This window comes from Leucoraja erinacea, chromosome 2, assembly GCF_028641065.1.
Source record: "Leucoraja erinacea ecotype New England chromosome 2, Leri_hhj_1, whole genome shotgun sequence".
Classification (NCBI taxonomy): domain Eukaryota; kingdom Metazoa; phylum Chordata; class Chondrichthyes; order Rajiformes; family Rajidae; genus Leucoraja; species Leucoraja erinaceus.
Window position 1 is genome coordinate 25,938,552 of NC_073378.1, and position 20,399 is coordinate 25,958,950.

The 20,399-nt window shown below is 47.2% G+C and overlaps 1 protein-coding gene across 1 annotated transcript in view; it reads left to right on the forward strand.

Annotated features, from left to right (window-relative positions):
* Positions 1-20,047, forward strand: part of LOC129707976 (tRNA selenocysteine 1-associated protein 1-like) — a 37,985-nt gene extending 17,938 nt beyond the window's left edge. Inside the window, exons 3-9 of the mRNA XM_055653503.1 lie at positions 385-484; positions 994-1,046; positions 3,619-3,750; positions 4,188-4,307; positions 15,431-15,629; positions 17,578-17,629; positions 19,690-20,047. Coding sequence (XP_055509478.1) covers positions 385-484; positions 994-1,046; positions 3,619-3,750; positions 4,188-4,307; positions 15,431-15,629; positions 17,578-17,629; positions 19,690-19,826 — 793 coding nt within the window. The 3' untranslated portion in view covers positions 19,827-20,047. The remainder of the gene's footprint in view (positions 1-384; positions 485-993; positions 1,047-3,618; positions 3,751-4,187; positions 4,308-15,430; positions 15,630-17,577; positions 17,630-19,689) is intronic.
* Positions 20,048-20,399: the final 352 nt, after the last annotated feature.

The window sequence follows — 20,399 nt, forward strand, 5'->3', positions numbered from 1 at the left end:
TCCAGTCTTTCTTCATAAGACAGTCCTGACATCGCAGGAATCAGTCTGGTGAACCTTCTCTGCACTCCCTCTATGGCAATAATGTCCTTCCTCAGATTTGGAGACCAAAACTGTACGCAATATTCCAGGTGTGGTCTCACCAAGACCCTGTACAACTGCAGTAGAACCTCCCTGCTCCTATACTCAAATCCTTTTGCTATGAAAGCTAACATACCATTCGCTTTCTTCACTGCCTGCTGCACCTGCATGCCTACTTTCAATGACTGGTGTACCATGACACCCAGGTCTCGCTGCATCTCCCCTTTTCCTAGTCAGCCACCATTTAGATAATAGTTAATAATTAAGGTATGAAACGTTATAACCAAACCTCTCGTGTTGTTTCAGGACGTTAGCGGGCTATTGCTTCGTGGAATTAGCTGACCAGACCAGCGCTGATCGCTGTCTACACAAACTGAACGGAAAGTCCCTGCCTGGCTCCAACCCGGTAAACCTCATCAATACAAATTTACCCACGTTCACCGTTTGGTTTCCCTAAAAGAAACACCAGGGCCTCTGCTCGCTGGAGTTGAGAAAGATGAGGGGGAGTTTCATAGAAACGTACTGAATAGTGAAAGGCCTGGACAGAGTGGCTGTGGAGAGGATGTTTCCACTAGTGGGAGGAAGAGTCTAGGACCAGAGGTCACAGCCTCAAAATTAAAGGACGTTCCTTTAGAATGGAGACGAGGAGGAATTTCTTCAGTGGTGAATCTGTGGAATCCATTGCCAAAGACGGCTGTGGAGGCCATGTCAGTGGTTATTTTTAAGGTGGAGCGTGACAGAATCATGATTAGTACGGGTGTCGGGTTATGGGGAGAAGGCAGGAGAATGTGGGGTTAGGAGGGAGAGATAGACCAGCCATGATTGAATGGCGGAGAAGACTTGATGGGCCAAATGGCCTAATTCTTCTCCTAGAACCTATTTGGACAGTACCTATATATCTACTTTGTTTTACAGCCCAAGAAATTCAAGTTAAACTATGCAACCTACGGCAAAAAAACAGATGCAGGGTGAGTCTGTCAACATTTCCTCATTCCTTAAGATTTTTGTTCCTAGTTTAGTTTGGTATGGTATAGTTTGGTTTAATTTATTGTCACGTGTACCGGGGAACAGTGAAAAGTTTTTATAGCGTGCTATCCAGTCAGCGGAAAGACTGTACACGATTGATGTGTGGAGTAGACTTAATGGCAGGAGTAGACTTGATGGGCCGAATGGCCTAATTCTATTCCTATCGCTTACGATCTTATGATCATATTCAGTTCCTGAAAGTTTAATTGGATGTATCGACGGCACTTTATTGTCACATGTATCCAGGTACACATGTGAGTCTGTGGAATTCTCTGCCTCAGAGGGCGGTGGAGGCCGGTTCTCTAGATACTTTCAAGAGAGAGCTAGACAGGGCTCGTAAAGATAGCGGAGTCAAGGGGCTATGGGGATAAGGCTGGAACGGGGTACTGATTGGGGATGATCAGCCATGATCACATTGAATGGCGGTGCTGGCTCGAAGGGCCAAATGGCCTACTCCTGCATCTATTTTCTATTGCACAGAGTCCAGTGAAATCTTACTATCCATAAGCACAATAATACTTAAGTACAAGGGTGTAAGAAAGGTAGATTAAGACTGATGCAGTAGGCAAGAGTCGCCACAACATCATCTTTCCTATAACACGGTGCCCAGATCTGAACACAGGACTATGAATGTGGCCTCACCAATGTCTTATACAACTCCATCATGCCCTCCCGATTTCTATACTCAGTTTTATTCTCAAAATTTCCAAGCAAGTTTCCTGTCTCTTTCCTGCAGAGTGCACCAAACAAAATGGCCGTTCACAACATCTTCAAAGAAGATGGCGTCATTCAGGTGGCACGGTGGCTCAGCAATAGAGTTGCTGCCTTACACCGCTTGCAAGGCCAAAGATCCGGGTTCGATCCCGCCTAAGGGTGCTGTCTGTAAGGAGTTTGCACGCTCTCCCCGTCACACGTGGGTTTTCGGTTTCCTCCCACACTCCAAAGACGGACAGGTTTATAGGTTAATTGGCTTGGTATTAGTGTAAATTGCCCCTAGTGTGCGTAGTGTAGTGTTAATGTGCGGGGATCGCTGGTTGGTACGGACTCGGTGGGCCGAAGGGCCTGTTTCCACATTGTATCTCTAAACTCATCTAAAGTACGAGTACTATAAATTAGAACTAGATAGTAATGGCATCACTTGATTTATCGTTGGAAACATAGTGAACGATTAATTGGATTGATTTCAGTTTGTGAGGTTTAGATTTATTATTGTCACATGTACCGAGGTACAATGAAAAGCTTTGTTTTGCATAATATCCACTTTGTTTAGCAGCTCTACCCGCTGCGACACACTGCGACGCCCTATTTTGATAATCCTGATATTAGTTAAGTTTAGAGATACAGCGCGGAAACAGGCCCTTCGGGCCCACAGAGTCCGCGCCGACCAGCGATCCTCGCACACTAACACTATCCGGCACACACTAGGGACAATTTACAATTTTACCAAGCCAAATAGCCTAAAACCTGCACATCTTTGGAGTGTGGGAGAAAACCGGAGCACCCGAAGAAAACCCGAGCAGGTCACGGGGGAGAACCTACAGACAAGCGCCCGTGGTCAGGATCGAACCCGGATCTCTGGCGCTGTGAGGCAGCAGCTCTACCCAGACTATTATCTGAATGGTGGCCGATTAGGAAAAGGGGAGATGCAACGAGACCTGGGTGTCATGGTACACCAGTCATTGAAAGCAGGCATGCAGGTGCAGCAGGCAGTGAAGAAAGCGAATGATATGTTAGCATTCATAGCAAAAGGATTTGAGTACAGGAGCAGGGAGGTTCTACTGCAGTTGTACAGGGTCTTGGTGAGACAGCACCTGGAGTATTGCGTACAGTTTTGGTCTCCTAATCTGAGGAAAGACATTCTTGCCATAGAGGGAGCACAGAGAAGGTTCACCTGACTGATTCCTGGGATGTCAGGACTTTCATATGAAGAAAGACTGGATAGACTCGGCTTGTACTCGCTAGAAGATTGAGGGGGGATTGTATAGAAACTTACAAAATTCTTAAGGGGTTGGACAGGCTAGATGCAGGAAGATTGTTCCCGATGTTGGGGAAGTCCAGAACAAGGGGTCACAGTTTAAGGATAAGGGGGAAATCTTTTAGGACCGAGATGAGAAAAACATTTTTTACACAGCGAGTGTTGAATCTCTGGAATACTCTGCCACAGAAGGTAGTTGAGGCCAGTTCATTGTCTATATTTAAGAGGGAGTTAGATGTGGCCCTTGTGGCTAAAGGGATCAGGGGGTATGGAGAGAAGGCAGGTACGGGATACTGAGTTGGATGATCAGCCATTGAATGGCGGTGCAGGCTCGAAGGGCCGAATGGCCTACTCCTGCACCTATTTTCTATGTTTCTATGTTTACCCGCTGCGCCACTATTTAGAGAATCCCAATGAAAGCTTTTTCACTGTACACGTGACGATAAACAAAACTGATGTTAGAGCACAGAGTTTAGTGGGGATTGCTGCAGCCCGTGGTTTCAACAGCCGCTTTACTGCCGTGCGCTTTTGTCCAACAGCCAAGAATACTCCATATTTGTGGGCGACCTCTCCTCAGAAGTCGATGACTTCCATCTGTACGACTACTTTGTGAAAAAATATCCGTCGTGTAGAGGTGGGAAAGTAGTGACAGACACGTCCGGGAACTCAAGGTAGTGTATCCGCCAGATGACATTGCCGTCTACCAGCTCGTGTACACTTCTACCCAGAGAGACAGCTCTGTTTATTATTATTATTATTACCTGTAGTAGTAGTAGTAGTGAAAATTATGTATCTCTGTGATAAGGACTGCGAAAACCGATATTAACGATGATTACTAAATGACCGTCTTATAATTTTCTATGAAACAGCCCTTATAAACCACAGTGGCTATTTGAAAAATCATACTACACTTGGAATAAGAACATTCTTTCTGTCTCAGATAGGATTAACAAGGACACCAATTACTTGGACTGATGGTACCTCAGATGTAAAGTAATAACTCTAATACTACGTGGTTCAAACTATTTTAAGCAGTTGATTCAAGCCTGTTCAGCCGCTGCGGAGAGGCCCCGTGTAAATGCCGCTCTGTTTCGTTTTATTTTGTCAGAGGCTTTGGATTCGTCCGTTTTTCCGATGAAGCCGAGCAGAAGAAGGCGCTGGAGGAATGCCAGAACAGCAAAGGGCTGGGGGGGAAACCCATCCGAATCAGCATAGCCGTGCCCAAAAGGTGAGTTCATCCGTTCTGTTGAGTTCAGAGATACAGCACGGAAGCAGGAACCTTCGGCCCGCCGAGTTGGCGCCGACCAGTGATCAGCCGCACACGTTAACACTACCCCCCGCACGCACTCGGGACGATTTTACGCACACACACACACCATACAAGCCAATTAACCTACATACCTGTACGTCTCTGGAGTGTGAGAGGAAACTGGGCTCGAAATTAGCGGTTGTCCGGGTGCCAATGGCGACCTAAAGTGCCGGCGAGCAACCTAAATGCCATGCCGTTTGGCCCGGCTTGGCAAGCAACCGGGACACCTACCTTTTAATTCTGAGCGGGCCCCCTCTCTCTCTCTCTCTGTGTCACTCTCCATCTCCGCCCGCCATCCGTGTCCGGGTCTCCGGTCTCCGCTCTCGCTCGCTCCTTATCCGCCGGCATGGCCGGCCGCCTTGCACATGCGCACTGCCGCGGCCTGTACATCCTCCCCCCTGCACATGCCACGGTCACGGCAACTAGTCGGCGTCAGCCACTTTCTCCCTCCCTTTGCATTGTGGGAGATCTAGCCGCCATTGCTGTCCGGTCACCGCCTCGCCGCGACCACTGAAAACCAACGCAGAATCACTGCCTGGAGCTGGAGTAACTCCCTGAAGTAACTCTTGCTTCTTGGTTTCCTGGTCCTCCAAAAATATTCCAAATGGAATTTAAACAGGAGTGGACCCACCACCACCAAACTCCAAACTGAAAAATAACAGCCTATTGCACTTTATCTGTTTATTTATTGTGTGTGTATATATGGTCTATGGTATATAGACACACTGAACTTTTATCTCCTGTTCTGTATTATGTTTACATATTCTGTTGTGCTGCAGCAAGCAAGAATTTCATTGTCCTATCTGGGACAAGTGACAATAAAACTCTCTTGACCCTTGACTTGGACTTGAGCAAAAAATGGTTCTTGGGAAAAAAGAGCCACCTTAAATTTAGTTGCGTCTGGTTTGGTAACTATGGTAGGGTGAAGACTATTCCATGCTTTAATTATGCGGGGGATCTCCATGGAGCAGCCAACATCTCTGGATAGAAGAAATTGGGTGACGTTTCGGGTAGAGACCCTTCTTTAGATTTCCTCTGGTTTTAGTGTTTTTAGTTTATTTTAAAGATACAGCATGGAAACAGGCCCTTCGGCCCACCGAGTCCACGCCGACCACCGATCACCCGTACACTAGTTCTATCCCACACATTAGTGACGTAAGTCAAGAGTGTGTTATTCTCTCACATGCCAGTTAGAACAATTAAATCCTTACTTGCAGCAGCACAACAGAATATGTAAACATAGTAATCTGTAAACAATGTTATAAATGAGAAAACAAAACAGTGTATATTTATATATGAATATATAACTATAGGAATATATATATATATATGTATGTATATATAAAGGGACTGAAAAAGGTTCCTGTACATCTTTGGAATGTGGAAGGAAAAGAGCACCCGGAGAAAACCCATGCGATCAAGGGGAAAAAGAGCAAACCATACCGACAGCACCCATATTCAGGATCAATTCCGGGTCTCTGGCACTTTTAGACAGCAACTTTATTGCCAATGTACTGCCCCATAGTCTTGAACTGAATTAAAACATACAGTAGCTGTAATAATAATAATAATAAATTTTATTTGCGGACGCCTTTCAAAGTCTCAAGGACACCTTACAGAAATTAACAAAGAGAAAAAACATATAGTCAGAGTAAAATAAATAATAAGGACATCACCAATACACAAATTAAAGACAGAAATCGCTCCAAAGACAAAAAATCAAAAACACAATGTGAAGAGAGAGCAGCGGCAGCTAAACCGCGCCAGCGTCCACTCTCCCTTCCGACAGCCATCTTGGACACAGACTAACATATTAACTTACAGACAAAAATAATCATCCCCCCACAATGGTTACCACTGTGGGGGAAGGCACAAAGTCCAGTCCCCCATCTCCAGTTCTCCCAAAGTCAGGCCTATTGAGGCCTCCGCTATTGCCTCTACGGAGGCCCGATGTTCCTGGCCGTTCTCGCCAGGGTGCTGTTGCCCCGGCGTCGGGAGAGTCCTTTCAGCGGCTGGGCCACCTGGAACAGCCGCTTCCTTACCGGAGACCGCGGCTTCCGAAGCCGACAAGGCCGCGCCGGTTTGGAGCTCCCAGGCTCCCGATGTTGAAATCGGTGCCGCCCGCTCCGCAGACCTGCAGCCCGGAGGTGTTGAACTCGGCGGTCACAGCTCACCGGAGCTCCAGCGCGTCGATCCAGCGCGGCGACCCAGGCAAGGCATTGCCCGCTCCGCGCCGCGATAGCGCTCCAGCGCTGTGCCGCCACCGAAGCCCGCCAGGAAACGGCGCTCCACGCCCGCTGGTAGGCCACGAGGACGGGTCGACGGGGCAGCCCGGATAAAAAGCTGTAAAGGGGGACATAACATCACTTAGAGATTTAAGACTGAAAATGGATAGTTTCTTTTTTTTAGAAACCAAAGTTATCAAAGTATAATTTTTTGTGTGATGGAAAATAAAATATAGTGGCACAGCTGGTGGACTTGCAGCCTCACATGCCAGAGATCTGAGTTTGATCCTGTTCTCAGGCACCGTTTTAAATTTGCACATTTTCCCTGCAAGCATTTGGGTTTCCACCCACATCCCAAAGACGTATTGGCTTTGTAGGTTAACTTGTCTCTGTAAAATTGCCCCTAATGTGTAGGGAGTGGGTGAGAAAAGTGGGATAACAGAACTGGTGTGAATGGGTAGACAAAAATGCTGGAGAAACTCAGCGGTTGAGGCGGCATCTATGGAGCGAAGGAAATAGGCGACGTTTCGGGTCGAGTTCCTTCTTCAGACTGATGTGAGGGTGGAGGGAGGAGCGGGAAGAAGAAAGGAAGAGGCGGAAACAGTGGGCTGAGGGAGAGCTGGGAAGCGGAGGAGAAAGCAGGGACTACCTGAAACTGGAGGTCAAAGTTCATACCACTGGGGTGTAAACTGCCCAAGCGAAATATGAGGTGCTGCTCCTTCAATTTACGGTGGGCCTCACTCTGGCCATGGAGGAGGCCCAGGACAGAAAGGTCGGATTCGGAATGGGAGGGGGAGTTGAAGTGCTGAGCCACCGGGAGATCAGGTTGGTTATTGCAGACCGAGCGGAGGTGTTGGGCGAAGCGATCGCCAAGCCTGTGCTTGGTCTCACCGATGTAGAGCAGCTGACATCTAGAGCAGCGGATGCAATAGATGAGGTTGGAGGAGGTGCAGGTGAATCTCTGCCTCACCTGGAAAGATTGCTTGGGTCCTTGAATGGAGTCAAAGGGGAAGGTAAAGGGCCAAGTGTAGCATTTCCTGCAGTTGCAAGGGAAAGTGCCAGGAGAGGGGGTGGTTTGGGTGGGAAGGGACGAATTAACCAGGGAGGTACGGAGGGAGCGGTCTCTGCGGAAAGCCGACAGGGGAGGGGATGGGAAGATGTGGCCAGTGGTGGGATCCCGTTGGTAGACAAAGCTGGAGAAAATCAGTGGGTGAGGCAGCATCTATGGAGCGAAGGAATAGGCAACATAGAAACATAGAAAATAGGTGCAGGAGGAGGCCATTCGGCCCTTCGAGCCAACACCACCATTCATTGCGATCATGGCTGATCGTCCCCAATCAATAACCCGTGCCTGCCTTCTCCCCATATCCCTTGATTCCACCAGCCCCTAGAGCTCTATCTAACTCTCTCTTAAATCCATCCAGTGATTTGGCCTCCACTGCCCTCTGTGGCAGGGAATTCCACAAATTCACAACTATCTGGGTGAAAAGGTTTTTTCTCACCTCAGTCTTAAATGGCCTCCCCTTTATTCTAAGACTGTGGTCCCCTGTCAACCTTTCGGGTCGAGACCCTTCTTCAGATTGATGTCGGGAGGGGAGACACGAAAAAGAAAGGAAGAGGCGGAGACAGTAGGCTGCGGGAAAGCTGGGGTTGGGAGGGGAAGGAGGGAGAAAGGAAGGACTACCTGAAATTGGAGAAGCCAATGTTCATACCGCTGGGGTGTAAACCGCCCAAGCGAAACATGAGGTGCTACTCCTCCAATTTACAGTGGGCCACACTCTGGCCATGGAGGAGGCCCAGGACAGAAAGGTCGGATTCGGAATGGGAAGGGAAGTTGAAGTGCTGAACTACCGGGAGGTCAGGTTGGTTATTGCAAACTGAGTGGAGGTGTTGTGCGAAGCGATCGCCAAGCCTGCACTTGGTCTCACCGAGGTTGATCATACGCTGAATAATCCAACCACATTTTTGTTTGGAAGTGGAAAGAAATAATAGAAATTGCATTCATTGCAACGTGTAAAAAGAAATGAGATACTGTATTGTAATTTTGCTGCATGTCATTGTGGTATATATCATGTCTTGATTGGTGAATATGTTTAGTTTGTGACTTTATTTGAAGCAGGAATAATATGTGAATGTTTCATTGACCATAATTCTACGCACTTCGTCCGAGCACATTTTCGCACGTGTCATGCAAGCCATCTTAAATGACCACTTAAACTGTCATTTGGTAACTTAAAAAGCTGCCTGGGTTGCCCGGCTGGCAACAGAGAAAAAAATTTAAGTGAGAGCCCTGAGGAATCCTGAATATCTCGGAGACAACTACGCAGGTCACGGGGAGAACATACAGGCAGCACCCGTAGTCGAGATCGAACCCGGGTCTCTGACGCTGCTTTCGCTGTAAGGCAGCAACTCCACCACTGTGGCCGTCCTAAAATTCATAAGTGATAGGAGTAGAATTAGACCATTCGGCCCATCAAGTTGACTCTGCATTCAATCATGGCTGATCTATCTCTCCCTCCTCACCCCATTCTAATGCCTTCTCCCCATAACCTCTGGCACTCGAATCAAGAATCTATCTATCCCTGCCTTAAATATATGCACACACTTGGCCTCCACAGCCTTCTGTGGTAAAGAATTCCACAGATTCACCACCCTCTAACTAAAGAACCACCTCCTCATCGTCCTAAAAGAACATCCTTTAATTCTGAGGCTGTGACCTCACGTCTGAGACTCTCCCACCAATGGAAATATCCTTTCCACATCCACTCTATCCAAACCTATCCTAGGATTGTGTAGGAAGGGACTACAGATGCTGGTTTAAATCAAAGATAGACACAAAATGCTGGAGTAGTTCAGCAGGACAGGCAGCATCTCTGGAGAGAAGGAATGGTTGACGTTTCGGGTGGATGCGCTTAGAGTTATACAGCATGGAAACAGGCCCTTCGGCCCAACCTACTCACACTGGCCAACATGTCCCAGCAACTCTAGTCCCACCTGCCTGCACTTGGCCCATATCCCTCCAAACCTGTCCTATCCACGTACCTGTCTACCTGTTTCTTAAACGTTGGGATAGTCCCAGCCTCAACCACCTCCTCTGGCAGCTTGTTCCATACACCATTATTAAATCTTTTCCCTTAAACCTGTGTCGTCTGGTCCTCGATTCCCCTACTCTGGGCAAGAGACTCTTTGCATCTGAGCAGCTGGGCTTGTATACTCTGGAGTTTAGAAGGATAAGAGGGCATCTTATTGAAACATATAAGATTGTTAAGGGTTTGGACACGCTAGAGGCAGGAAACATGTTCCCGATGTTGGGGGAGTCCAGAACCAGGGGCCACATTTTAAGAATAAGGGGTAAGCCATTTAGCACAGAGACGAGGAACCACTTTTTCCACCCAGAGAGCTGTGAGTCTGTGGAATTCTCTGCCTCAGAGGGCGGTGGAGGCCGGTCCTCTGGGTACTTTCAAGAGAGGGTTAGACAGGGCTCTTAAAAAAAAAGGGGAGTCAGTGGATTAGGGGAGAAGGCAGGAAAGGGGTACTGATTGTGGATGATCAGCCATGATCACATTGAATGGCGGTGCTGGCTCAAAGGGCCAAATGGCCTACTCGACGTGCACAAACGGAAGATCAAATTGCCCAACAACCTTAGGCTGTGCACGTCACACGAAAGAAGAAGAAGTCAAGTCAAGTCAACTTTATTTGTCACATACACATACAATACGGTGACAATAGACAATAGGTGCAGGAGTAGGCCATTCGGCCCTTCAAGCCAACACCGCCATTCAATGCGATCATCCACAATCAGTATCCTGTTCCTGCCTTCTCCCCATATCCCCCGACTCCGCTATCTTTAAGAGCCCTGTCTAGCCGTGGGAGGTGGGGATAGATTTAATAGGAGCCAGAGGGGCAAAGTATTTTGCTCAAAGGTTGGCAGGGTATTAAAGTGAAGTGGTGTAGGTGAAACCCAGCAAATCAGGCAGCATCTGCGGAGTAAAATGAACAGTTAATATTTCAGGTGCAGTGCTATCAGGAGCTATGACTGATATCATTTTTTAAATAAATAAATAAATTGAATTTGATTTATATGTTTTTATGAAATATTTAAAAAATATTCCACTGACTAATTTTCAGTGTGAGATTCTGCCCATGGTTGGTGATTTTAACAGGTTCCTAACATATTTCACCTGCCTCCCCCAATTTAGATTAAACGTCTGCCCATCAAGTAATTCATAGCTGCAGCTGTACATTGTTAATTAAGTGTTGGACATTCATTGATAGGGGCTTACAGCTGGCCTGCTTTCCAGCCACTTAAGGAGATTTCTCAGCCTAGTGTCGCCCAGAAGTAGCAGTGAGGATGGATTCTGAGAGTGATAGTCAGGCCGCGGGTGAGGATAGTTCTGAAATTGTGTGGTGGCAGTGGTCAAGGTAAGTTATGAAGGGTACGGATAGAGTCAGACTGAGTGGAAACAGGCCCTTTTTGACCCAACTAACCCTCACAGGCCAGCATGTCCCATCCTTGTGGTAGAGTTGCTGCCTTACAGCGTTGGAGATCTGGGTTCCATCCTGACTATGGGTGCTGTCTATATGTGGAGTTTGTATCGTTCTCCCCGTGACCTGTGTGGGTTTTCTCTAAGATCTTCAGGTTTCCTCCTGCACTCCAAAGACGTGCGGGTATGTAGGTTAATTGGCTTGTATGTATACATTGACTTGTGTGTAGGGTAGTGTTAATGTGTGGGGATTGTTGGTTGGTGGGCCGAAGGGCCTGTTTCTGCTCTGTATCTCTAAACTACACTAGTCCCACCTGCCTAGGATGTTTGGCCCAAATCCCTCCAAACCTGTCCTATCCATGTATCTGTCTTAACTGTTTCCAAAAGTTATGACAGTCATAGCCTCGACCACCTCCTCTGGCAGCTCGTTCCATACACCCACCACCCTTGCTGTGCAGAAGTTACCCCTCTGATTCCTATTGAGTCTTTTCCCTTTCACCTTAAACCCATGTCCTCAATTCCCCTACTCTGGGCAAGAGACTCTGTGCATCTACCTGATCTAAACCTTCTCCTGGAGATATGAGGAATTAGGGTGGCACAGCGGTAGAGTTGCTGCCTAATGCTGCTGAAGACCTGGGTTTGATCCCGACTACGGGTGTTGTCTGTATTGAGATGGTATGTTTTTTAAGGGCTTTTTAACCTTCTCCCTGTGACAGTGCAGGTGTCTGATCTCCCAGTGGCACTCAGCACTTCAACTTCTCCCTCCCATTCCCAATCTGACCTTTCTATCCTGGGCCTCCTCCATTGTCAGAGTGGAGGAGCAACACCTCATATTTCGCTTGGGTAGTTCACACCCCAGCGGCATGAACATTGACTTCTCTAATTTTAGATAGCCCTTGCTTTCTCCCTCCTCCCCCTTCCCAGCTCTCCCACAAGCTGACTGTCTCCTCATACTTCCTTTCTTCCCCCCCCCCGACATCAGTCTGAAGAAGGGTCTCGACCCGAAACATCGCCTATTCCTTCGCTTCATAGATGCTGCCTCATCCACTGAGTTTCTCCAGCATTTTTTGTCTACTTTCCTCTGGGTGCTGTAGTTTCCTCCCATGCTGTAAAGATGCCCTGGTTAGTAGATTAGTTGTAAATTGTCCCAAGTGTGTATGTTTGTGCCAGTGTACAGGGTGATTGCTGGATAGCATGTGGACTCGTTGGGCCATGGGGCTTATTTCCACACTGAATCTTAAAGTCTACATTTTTTTTTAAGTAGAGAATTGCAGATGTAGGAATTGGGCTTCTGAATTATACTTCCATGTTGGTTAAGATTATTATTATTATTGTCTGTGTCGAGGTACAGCGAAAAGCTTCTTTGTTGCGTGTTACCCAGTCAGTCTTCTTTCGAATGAAACACTGGAGTTTAGAAGGATGAGGGGGAATCTTATTTCAATTTTTAGGCCTATTTTAAATATGGCCATTTTAATTTCTAAAGCTATATGTATTCTGTTTTTATTAACTGCACTGATGGGAACTGTTTGAGAAACAATGTTTTGTTTCATCTGTGTTTGTAAGTACTCAGTTAAAATAACATTAAAGTGAATACTGCATTTTATAAAAGGACTAGACAAGCTAGATGCAGGAAAAAATGTTTCCAATGTTGGGCCGGTCCGGAACCAGGGGCCACAGTCTTAGAATAAAGGGGAGGCCTTTTAAGACTGAGGTTAGAAAAAACCTTTTCACCCAGAGAGTTGTGAATTTGTGGAATTCCCTGCCACAGAGGGCAGTGGAGTTCAAATCACTGGATGGATTTAAGAGAGAGTTAGATTGAGCTCTAGGGGCTAGTGGAATCGAGGGATATGGGGAGAAGGCAGACGAGGGTTATTGATTGGGGACGATAAGCCATGATCGCAATGAATGGCGGTGGTGGCTCGAGGGGCCGAATGGCCTCCTCCTGCACCTATTTTCTATGTTTCTAATGCTGAGAACTATATGCTGCACTCTGTATCTTCCCCTTTGCTCTGCCTATTGTAGAGTTTGACGATTGCATTTGCGATTGAACTGATTGGATGACATGCAAAACAAGGCTTTTCACTGCCCCTTGGTGCGCGTGACGATAACAAACTTAAACTTATCTTGAGTTGGTTTTTTTTTAAAGATAAAATCGTGGAATAACACAGCTGGTCGGGCAGCATCTGTGGAGGAAATGGTCGGGTGGTGTTTTTGATTGGGGCCCGTTCTTTAAGTCTGGCTTTGGGATGAGCGGGATTGTTTTTAGGGGCTGGCGGGTGCCTGGAAAGTGCTGCCAGGTATGATGGTGGTGGCGGGATCAATTAGTGGATCTTTAGCAAGCACAGGATTGAGGAAATGGAGGGATGTGGATCATATATAGGCACACAAGGGTTGGTCTAGGCATCCTGTTGAATAGACAATAGGTGCAGGAGTAGGCCATTCGGCCCATTCGAGCCAGTCACCGCCATTCAATGTGATCATGGCTGATCATCCACAATCAGTACCCCGTTCCTGCCTTCTCCCCATATCCCCTGACCCCGCTATCTTTAAGAGCCCTATCTAGCTCTCTCTTGAAAGCATCCAGAGAACTTGCCTCCATCGCCCTCTGAGGCAGAGAATTCCACAGACTCACCACTCTCTGAGGAAAAGTGTTTCCTTTTCTCTGTTCTAAATGGCTTACTCCTTATTCTTAAACTCTGGCACCTGGTTCTGGACTTCCCCCAACATCGGGAACATGTTTCCTGCCTCTAGTGTGTCCAAACCCTTAATAATCTTGTGTGTTTCAATGAGATGCCCTCTCATCCTTCTAAACTCCAGAGTGTACAAGCCCAGCCGCTCCATTCTCGCAGAGGTTGTGGGCTGAAGAGCCTGTTCCTGTGCTGTACAGATCTATGTTCAGTGGTACAGTTGTGTCTGGTATGTGATGGTCAAACTGAAGCAAGGTCTCCACCCGAAATGTCCCCCGTTCCTTCTCTCCAGAGATGCTGCCTGTCCCGCTGAGTTACTCCAGCATTTTGTGTCTACCTTTTGATTTAAAGCAGCATCTGCAGTTCTTTCCTATGCATCTGATGATCAGTGTTCTGTCGGGAATATCTCCCCCTTCATTATTGACCAGTGGGAGAGTCCAGGACCCGAGGGTGCAGCCTCTGAATAAAAGGACGTACCTTTAGAGGGGAGATGAGGATGAATTTCTTTCGTCAGAGGGTGGTGAATCTGTAGAATTCACTGCCACAGACGGCTGTGGAGTCCGGATCAAGCTGGTGGATATTGTCACGTCAGAGATTGACAGGTTCTTGATTAGTACGGGTGTCGGAGGTTATGGGGAGAAGGCAGGAGAACGGGGTTGAGAGTGAAAGATACATCAGCCATGATTGAATGGTGGAGTAGAATTACTGATTTGGACGAGGGGATTGAAGGCTTTGTGGACAAGTTTTTGGATGATACGAAAATAGGTGGAGGGGCAGGTAGTGTAGATAAGGCACAGACTCTGCAGAAGGCCTTGGACAGGTTGGGAGAGTGGGCAGAGAAGTGGCTGATTCCGTGCAAACTCCGTACGGGTCGAGCACCCGTGGTGGGGGGGTTGAACCCGGGTCTGTGGCGCGGTGAGGCAGCAACTCTACTGCTGATCGCCCCCGAGTGTGAATGTTTAATTTGAATTGGCAGGCAGTGAAGAAAGCGAATGGCATGTTGGCCTTTATAACACGAGGAATCTAATATAGGAGCAAAGAGGTCTTTCTGCAGTTGTACAGAGCCCTAGTGAGACCACACCTGGAGTATTGTGTGCAGTTTTGGCCCCCTAATTTGAGGAAGGACATTCTTGCTATCGAGGGAGTGCAGTGTAGGTTTACAAGGTCAATTATTGGGATGGCGGGACTGTCATATGCTGAGAGAATGGAGCAGCTGGGCTTGTACACTCTGGAGTTAAGAAGGATGAGAGGGCATCTCATTGAAACATATAAGATTGTTAAAGGTTTGGACACGCTAGAGGCAGGAAACGTGTTCCCGATGTTGGGGGAGTCCAGAACCAGGGGCCACAGTTTAAGAATAAGGGGTAAACCATTTAGAACGGAGACGAGGAAACACTTTTTCTCAGAGAGTGGTGAGTCTGTGGAATTCTCTGCCTCAGAGCGGTGGAGGCAGGTTCTCTGGATGCTTTCAAGAGAGCTCGATAGGGCTCTTAAAAATAGGGGAGTCGGGATATGGGGAGAAGACAGGTAAGGGGTACTGATTGGGGATGATCAGCCATGATCACATTGTATGGCGGTGCTGGCTCGAAGGGCCGAACGGCCTCCTCCTGCGTCTATTGTCTATTGAATGCTCTTTCTGCTTTCAGTGCAAAAACGAAGTCTGAGTACCAGCCGACTGCCAGCTACAACTACACACAGTACTACCAGCAGTACCAGCAGTATTACTCCCAGTGGGGCTATGATCCGTATGCAACCTATGGGTTTGGATACCCACAGTATGGCACCACGGAGACCTCGGCAACAACCTCCTCTCTGATGACCGCCGGCATGTCACAACTATCTGAGGTAAAGCTGCCGCCAGTTTCTTTTATAGAGCCCAGCTCCAGAATCAGGGGTCACTTTTTTTATTATAAAGTCCGGAACCAGGGGGGTTCACAGTTTAAGAATAAAGGGCAGGCCATTTAGGACTGAGATAAGAAACCTTTTTCACCCAGAGAGTTGTGAATCTGTGGAATTCTCTGCCTTAGAAGGCAATGGGAGGCCAATTCTCTGGATGTTTTCGAGAGAGTTAGATTTAACTCTTGGGGCGAACAGAATCAAGAGAGAGCTAGATAGGGCGCTTAAAAATAGCGGGGTCAGGGGGATATGGGGAGAAGGCAGGAACGGGGTACTGATTGGGGATGATCAGCCATGATCACATTGAATGGCGGTGCTGGCTCGAAGGGCCGAATGGCCTACTCCTGCACTTTTTTTCTTTCTCTATAACATTCTCTTTATAAATCTCATGCTTAGAAGATTGTTTGCGCTCATTTTAATTAATTTAAACATTCGCTTTGGACTTTGCTTTGGACTTTAGAGATGCAGCGTGGAAACAGGCCCTTCGGCCCACTGAGTCCCTGCTGACCAACGAGGCCACATGTGGAGTTTTGGGTTTGGTTTTGGTCGCCCAGGTGTAGTAAAGGCTTAGTGTCCTTCGACTGTAATGATACAGCGTGGAAACGGGCCCTTCGGCCCGCTGAGTCAATGTTGACCAGTGATCCCCGTACACTAACACAAATATCCCACCCACTAGGGAACTGTTTACTTTCATGCAAGCCAGTTGGCCTACGAAGCTGTGCGTCTTTGGAGTGTGGTGGGTAATCTGAGCACCCGGGGGGGGGGGGGGGGGGGGAAACACGCGCAGGTCACGTGAAGAACGTGCAAGCTCCGTACAGACAGCACCCGTAGTCGGGATGGAACCTGGGTCTCTGGCGTTGAGAGGCAGCAACTCTACCGCTGTGCCACTTGACATGGTGAAAGCACAAGACACTGCGGAGTGTTGTGGACGTAGCCCAGACTATCACACGGACCAAGAGACTCGACCCGAAACGTCGCCCATTCCTTCTCTCCAGAGATGCTGCCCTGTCCCAGCATTTTGTGTCTACCTTCGATCTCACAAACCAACCTCCCTTCCATTGACTCCATCTACACCTCACGCTGCCTCGGCAAGGCCAGCAGCATCATCGAGGACCAGTCTCACCCTGGCCACTCCCTCTTATCCCATCTCCCATCGGGCAAGAGGTACAGGTGTGAAAACGCACACCTCCAGATTCAGGGATAGTTTTCTTCCCGACTGTTATCGGGCAACTGAACCATCCTACCACAACCAGAGAGCTACTATCTACTTCAATGGTTACCCTTGGTCTATCTTTGATTGGACTTTACTGGTTTTACCTTGCACTAAATGTTATTCCCTTATGTATCTGTTGTACAGTCTAAATGGCTCGATTATAATCAGTGTTTAAGAAGGAACTGCAGATGCTGGAGAATCGAAGGTACACAAAAAAGCTGGAGAAACTCGGCGGGTGCAGCAGCATCTATGGAGCGAAGGAAATAGGCAACGTTTCGGGCCGAAACGTTGCCTATTTCCTTCGCTCCATAGATGCTGCTGCACCCGCTGAGTTTCTCCAGCTTTTTTGTGTACCTTCGATTATAATCATGTATGGTCTTTCTGCTAACTGAATAGCAAGCAGCAGACTGGATAGCTTTTCACTGTACCTCGGTGCGTGTGACAATAGACCAAACTAGAGTGGTCCTGACCTCCAATCTACCTCATTAGCGTTCCTTGGACTAAGTTTAATCTGACTTTATCTTGCACTAAATGTTATTCCCTTTATCCTGCATCTATACACTGTGGACGGCTCGATTGTAATTGTGTCTAGTTTTTCCACTGACTGGATGGCACGTAACATAAATCTTTTCACTGGACCTCTGTACATGTGACAATAATAAATTAAACTCTAAACTTCTTCAGTTTCAGCAAAACCCTGCACTGACTGAGGAAACTGAAGAGGAGTGTGTAGAAGGTGAGACTGTATTCAGCATTGATTTCTTCATTACACAGCCTGTCCTTGAGATATTTGTTGTGATTGTGGTGACTTTGAAAATCTAAAAAATGTGGAGAAAATTGTTTTCATTCATCGCTGTGAAATTAGATTCAGACAATGGACAATTAACAATCGGTGCAGGAGTAGGCCATTCGGCCCTTCAAGCCAGCACCGCCATTCAATGTGATCATGGCTGATCATCCACAATCAGTATCCCATTCCTGCCTTCTCCCCATATCCCCTGACTCCGCTATCTTTAAGAGCTCTATCTAGCTCTCTCTTGAAAGCATCCAGAGAACCTGCCTCCACCACCCTCTGAGGCAGAGAATTCCACAGACTCGCCACTCTCAGCGTGAAAAAGTGTTTGCTTATCTCCGTTCTAAATGGCTTATCCCTTATTCTTAAACTGCAGCCCCTGGTTCTGGACCAACATTGGGAACATGGTTCCTGCCTTTAGCGTGTCCAAACCATTAATAACCTTATGTTTCAATAAGATGCCCTCTCATCCTTCTAAACTCCAGAGTATACAAGCTCAGCCGCTCCATTCTCTCAGCATATGACAGTCCCGCCATCCCGGGAATTAACCTTGTGAACCTACGCTGCACTCCCTCAATAGCAAGAATTTGGAGACCAAAACTGCACACAATACTCCAGGTGTGGTCTCACTAGGGCCCTGTACAACTGCAGAAGAACCTCTTTGCTCCTATACTCATCGTGTTATGAAGGCAAACATGCCATTCGTTTTCTTCACTGCCTGTTGTACCAGCATGCTAACTTTCATAGACTGATGATCAAGAACCCCCCCCCCCCCCCCCAGATCCTCTTGTACTTCCCCTTTTCCCAACTTGACACCATTTAGATAATCTGCCTTCCTGTTTTTGCTACCAAAGTGGATAACCTCGCATTGATCCACATTAAACTACATCTGCCCACTCGCCCAAACTGTAGTAAGCCCTAAGGAAGATATGTATCCTATCCTATTCATAGATAGACACAGATTGCTGGAGTAACTCGGCGGGACAGGCAGCATCTCTGGAGGAAAAAAAATGGGTGATGTTTGGATATCATGGATAGGACAGGTTTTAGAGGAATATGGGCCAAATGCAGGCAGGTGGGACTAGTGTAGATGGGGCATGTTGGCCAGTGTGGGCAAGTTGGGCCGAAGGGGCCCGTGTCTGTGCTGTGTGACTCTAGGTATCTGCACCACTTGACTTGTTGCTTCAAGTGTCTGTACATAGAAACATGGAAAATAGGTGCAGGAGGAGGCCATTCGGCCCTTCGAGCCAGCACCGCCATTCATTGTGATCATGGCTGATCGTCCCCAATCAATAACCCGTGCCTGCCTTCTCCCCATATCCTTTGACTCCACTAGACCTTGGAGCTCTATCTAACTCGCTCTGAAATCCATCCAGTGACTTGGTCTCCACTGCCCTCTGTGGCAGGGAATTCCATAAATTCACAACTCTCTGGGTGAAAAGGTTTTTTCTCACTCGGTCTTAAATGGCCTCCCCTTTATTCTAAGACATTGAGGCCATTTAGCGTATTGTGCTCGGTTTGGGTTTGCAGTGAAGGTTTAGTGTCTTTAGACTTCAGGGATACAGTGTGGAAACGGGCCCTTCAGCCCACTAGAGTCCACTCTGACGGGGTGTACACTGGCACTATCCTACACACACTAGGGAAATTTACACAAGCCAATTAACTTACAAACCTGTTTCTTCAGAAGGCACATGGAAACCAAAACTGCTGTTCTTTGAATCACTAGCTTCAGAAAAAGTCCACAGAAAGGTCCCGACCTGAAACGTCACCTATCCATGTTCTCCAGAGATGCTGCCTGACCCGCTGAGTTACTCCAGCACTCTGTGAAATGTTACTTATCCATGTTCTCCAGAGATGCTGCCTGACCCGCTCAGCTACTCCAGCACTGTGAGTCCTTCTCGGAAGATGTTTGCTGAATTGCTTGGTGCTATTGTCCCGATTGTGGAAGATAACTTGTTTTTTTTTTTTTAAATTTGCGAATTGACTGAATATTCTTTTTGAAGATCCAGACCCAAAGTTGGATATTGATGAAGTGAACAAACAGTTCATGGAACAAAGCGAGGAGCTGTACGAGTCCTTGATGAATTGTCACTGGCAACCCTTGGATTCCATCACATCCGAGATCCCTACTGCAGTATAATTAAATGCCTCTTGTAACATAGTTCCTGAAAATATCTGAGAAAATTACGGCTGATGGCAATTATTTGAGTCTTATCTTCTGGAAAAATTGCATTGCCTACATTCTGTATATTAATTTTATTTTTTTTTTCCTGTATTGCAAATTTCAATCGGTGCTGTGAATTGTTTTCCATTTTTGTATAGTTCTCATTGCCTTCGATAAATAAACCCTTATTTCCTGCCTTTGTGTCTTCACTCTTTACTTGGGCAACAAAATAACCTGGTTCGTAAATTCTAGGAACAGAATTGGGCCATTTGGCCCATCAGGTCTACTCCGCCATTCAATTGTGTCTGATCTATCTTTCCCTCCTGACCCCATTCTCCTGCCTTCGCCCCATAACCCCTGCCACCCGTACGAATCTGAAGAAGGGTCTCGACCCGAAACGTCACCCATTCCTTCTTTCCAGAGATTCTGCCTGTCTCGCTGAGTTACTCCAGCATTTTGTGTCTATGGCTTATTCAGATTCAGATTCAATTTTAATTGTCATTGTCAGTGTACAGTACAGAGACAACGAAATGCATTTAGCATCTCCCT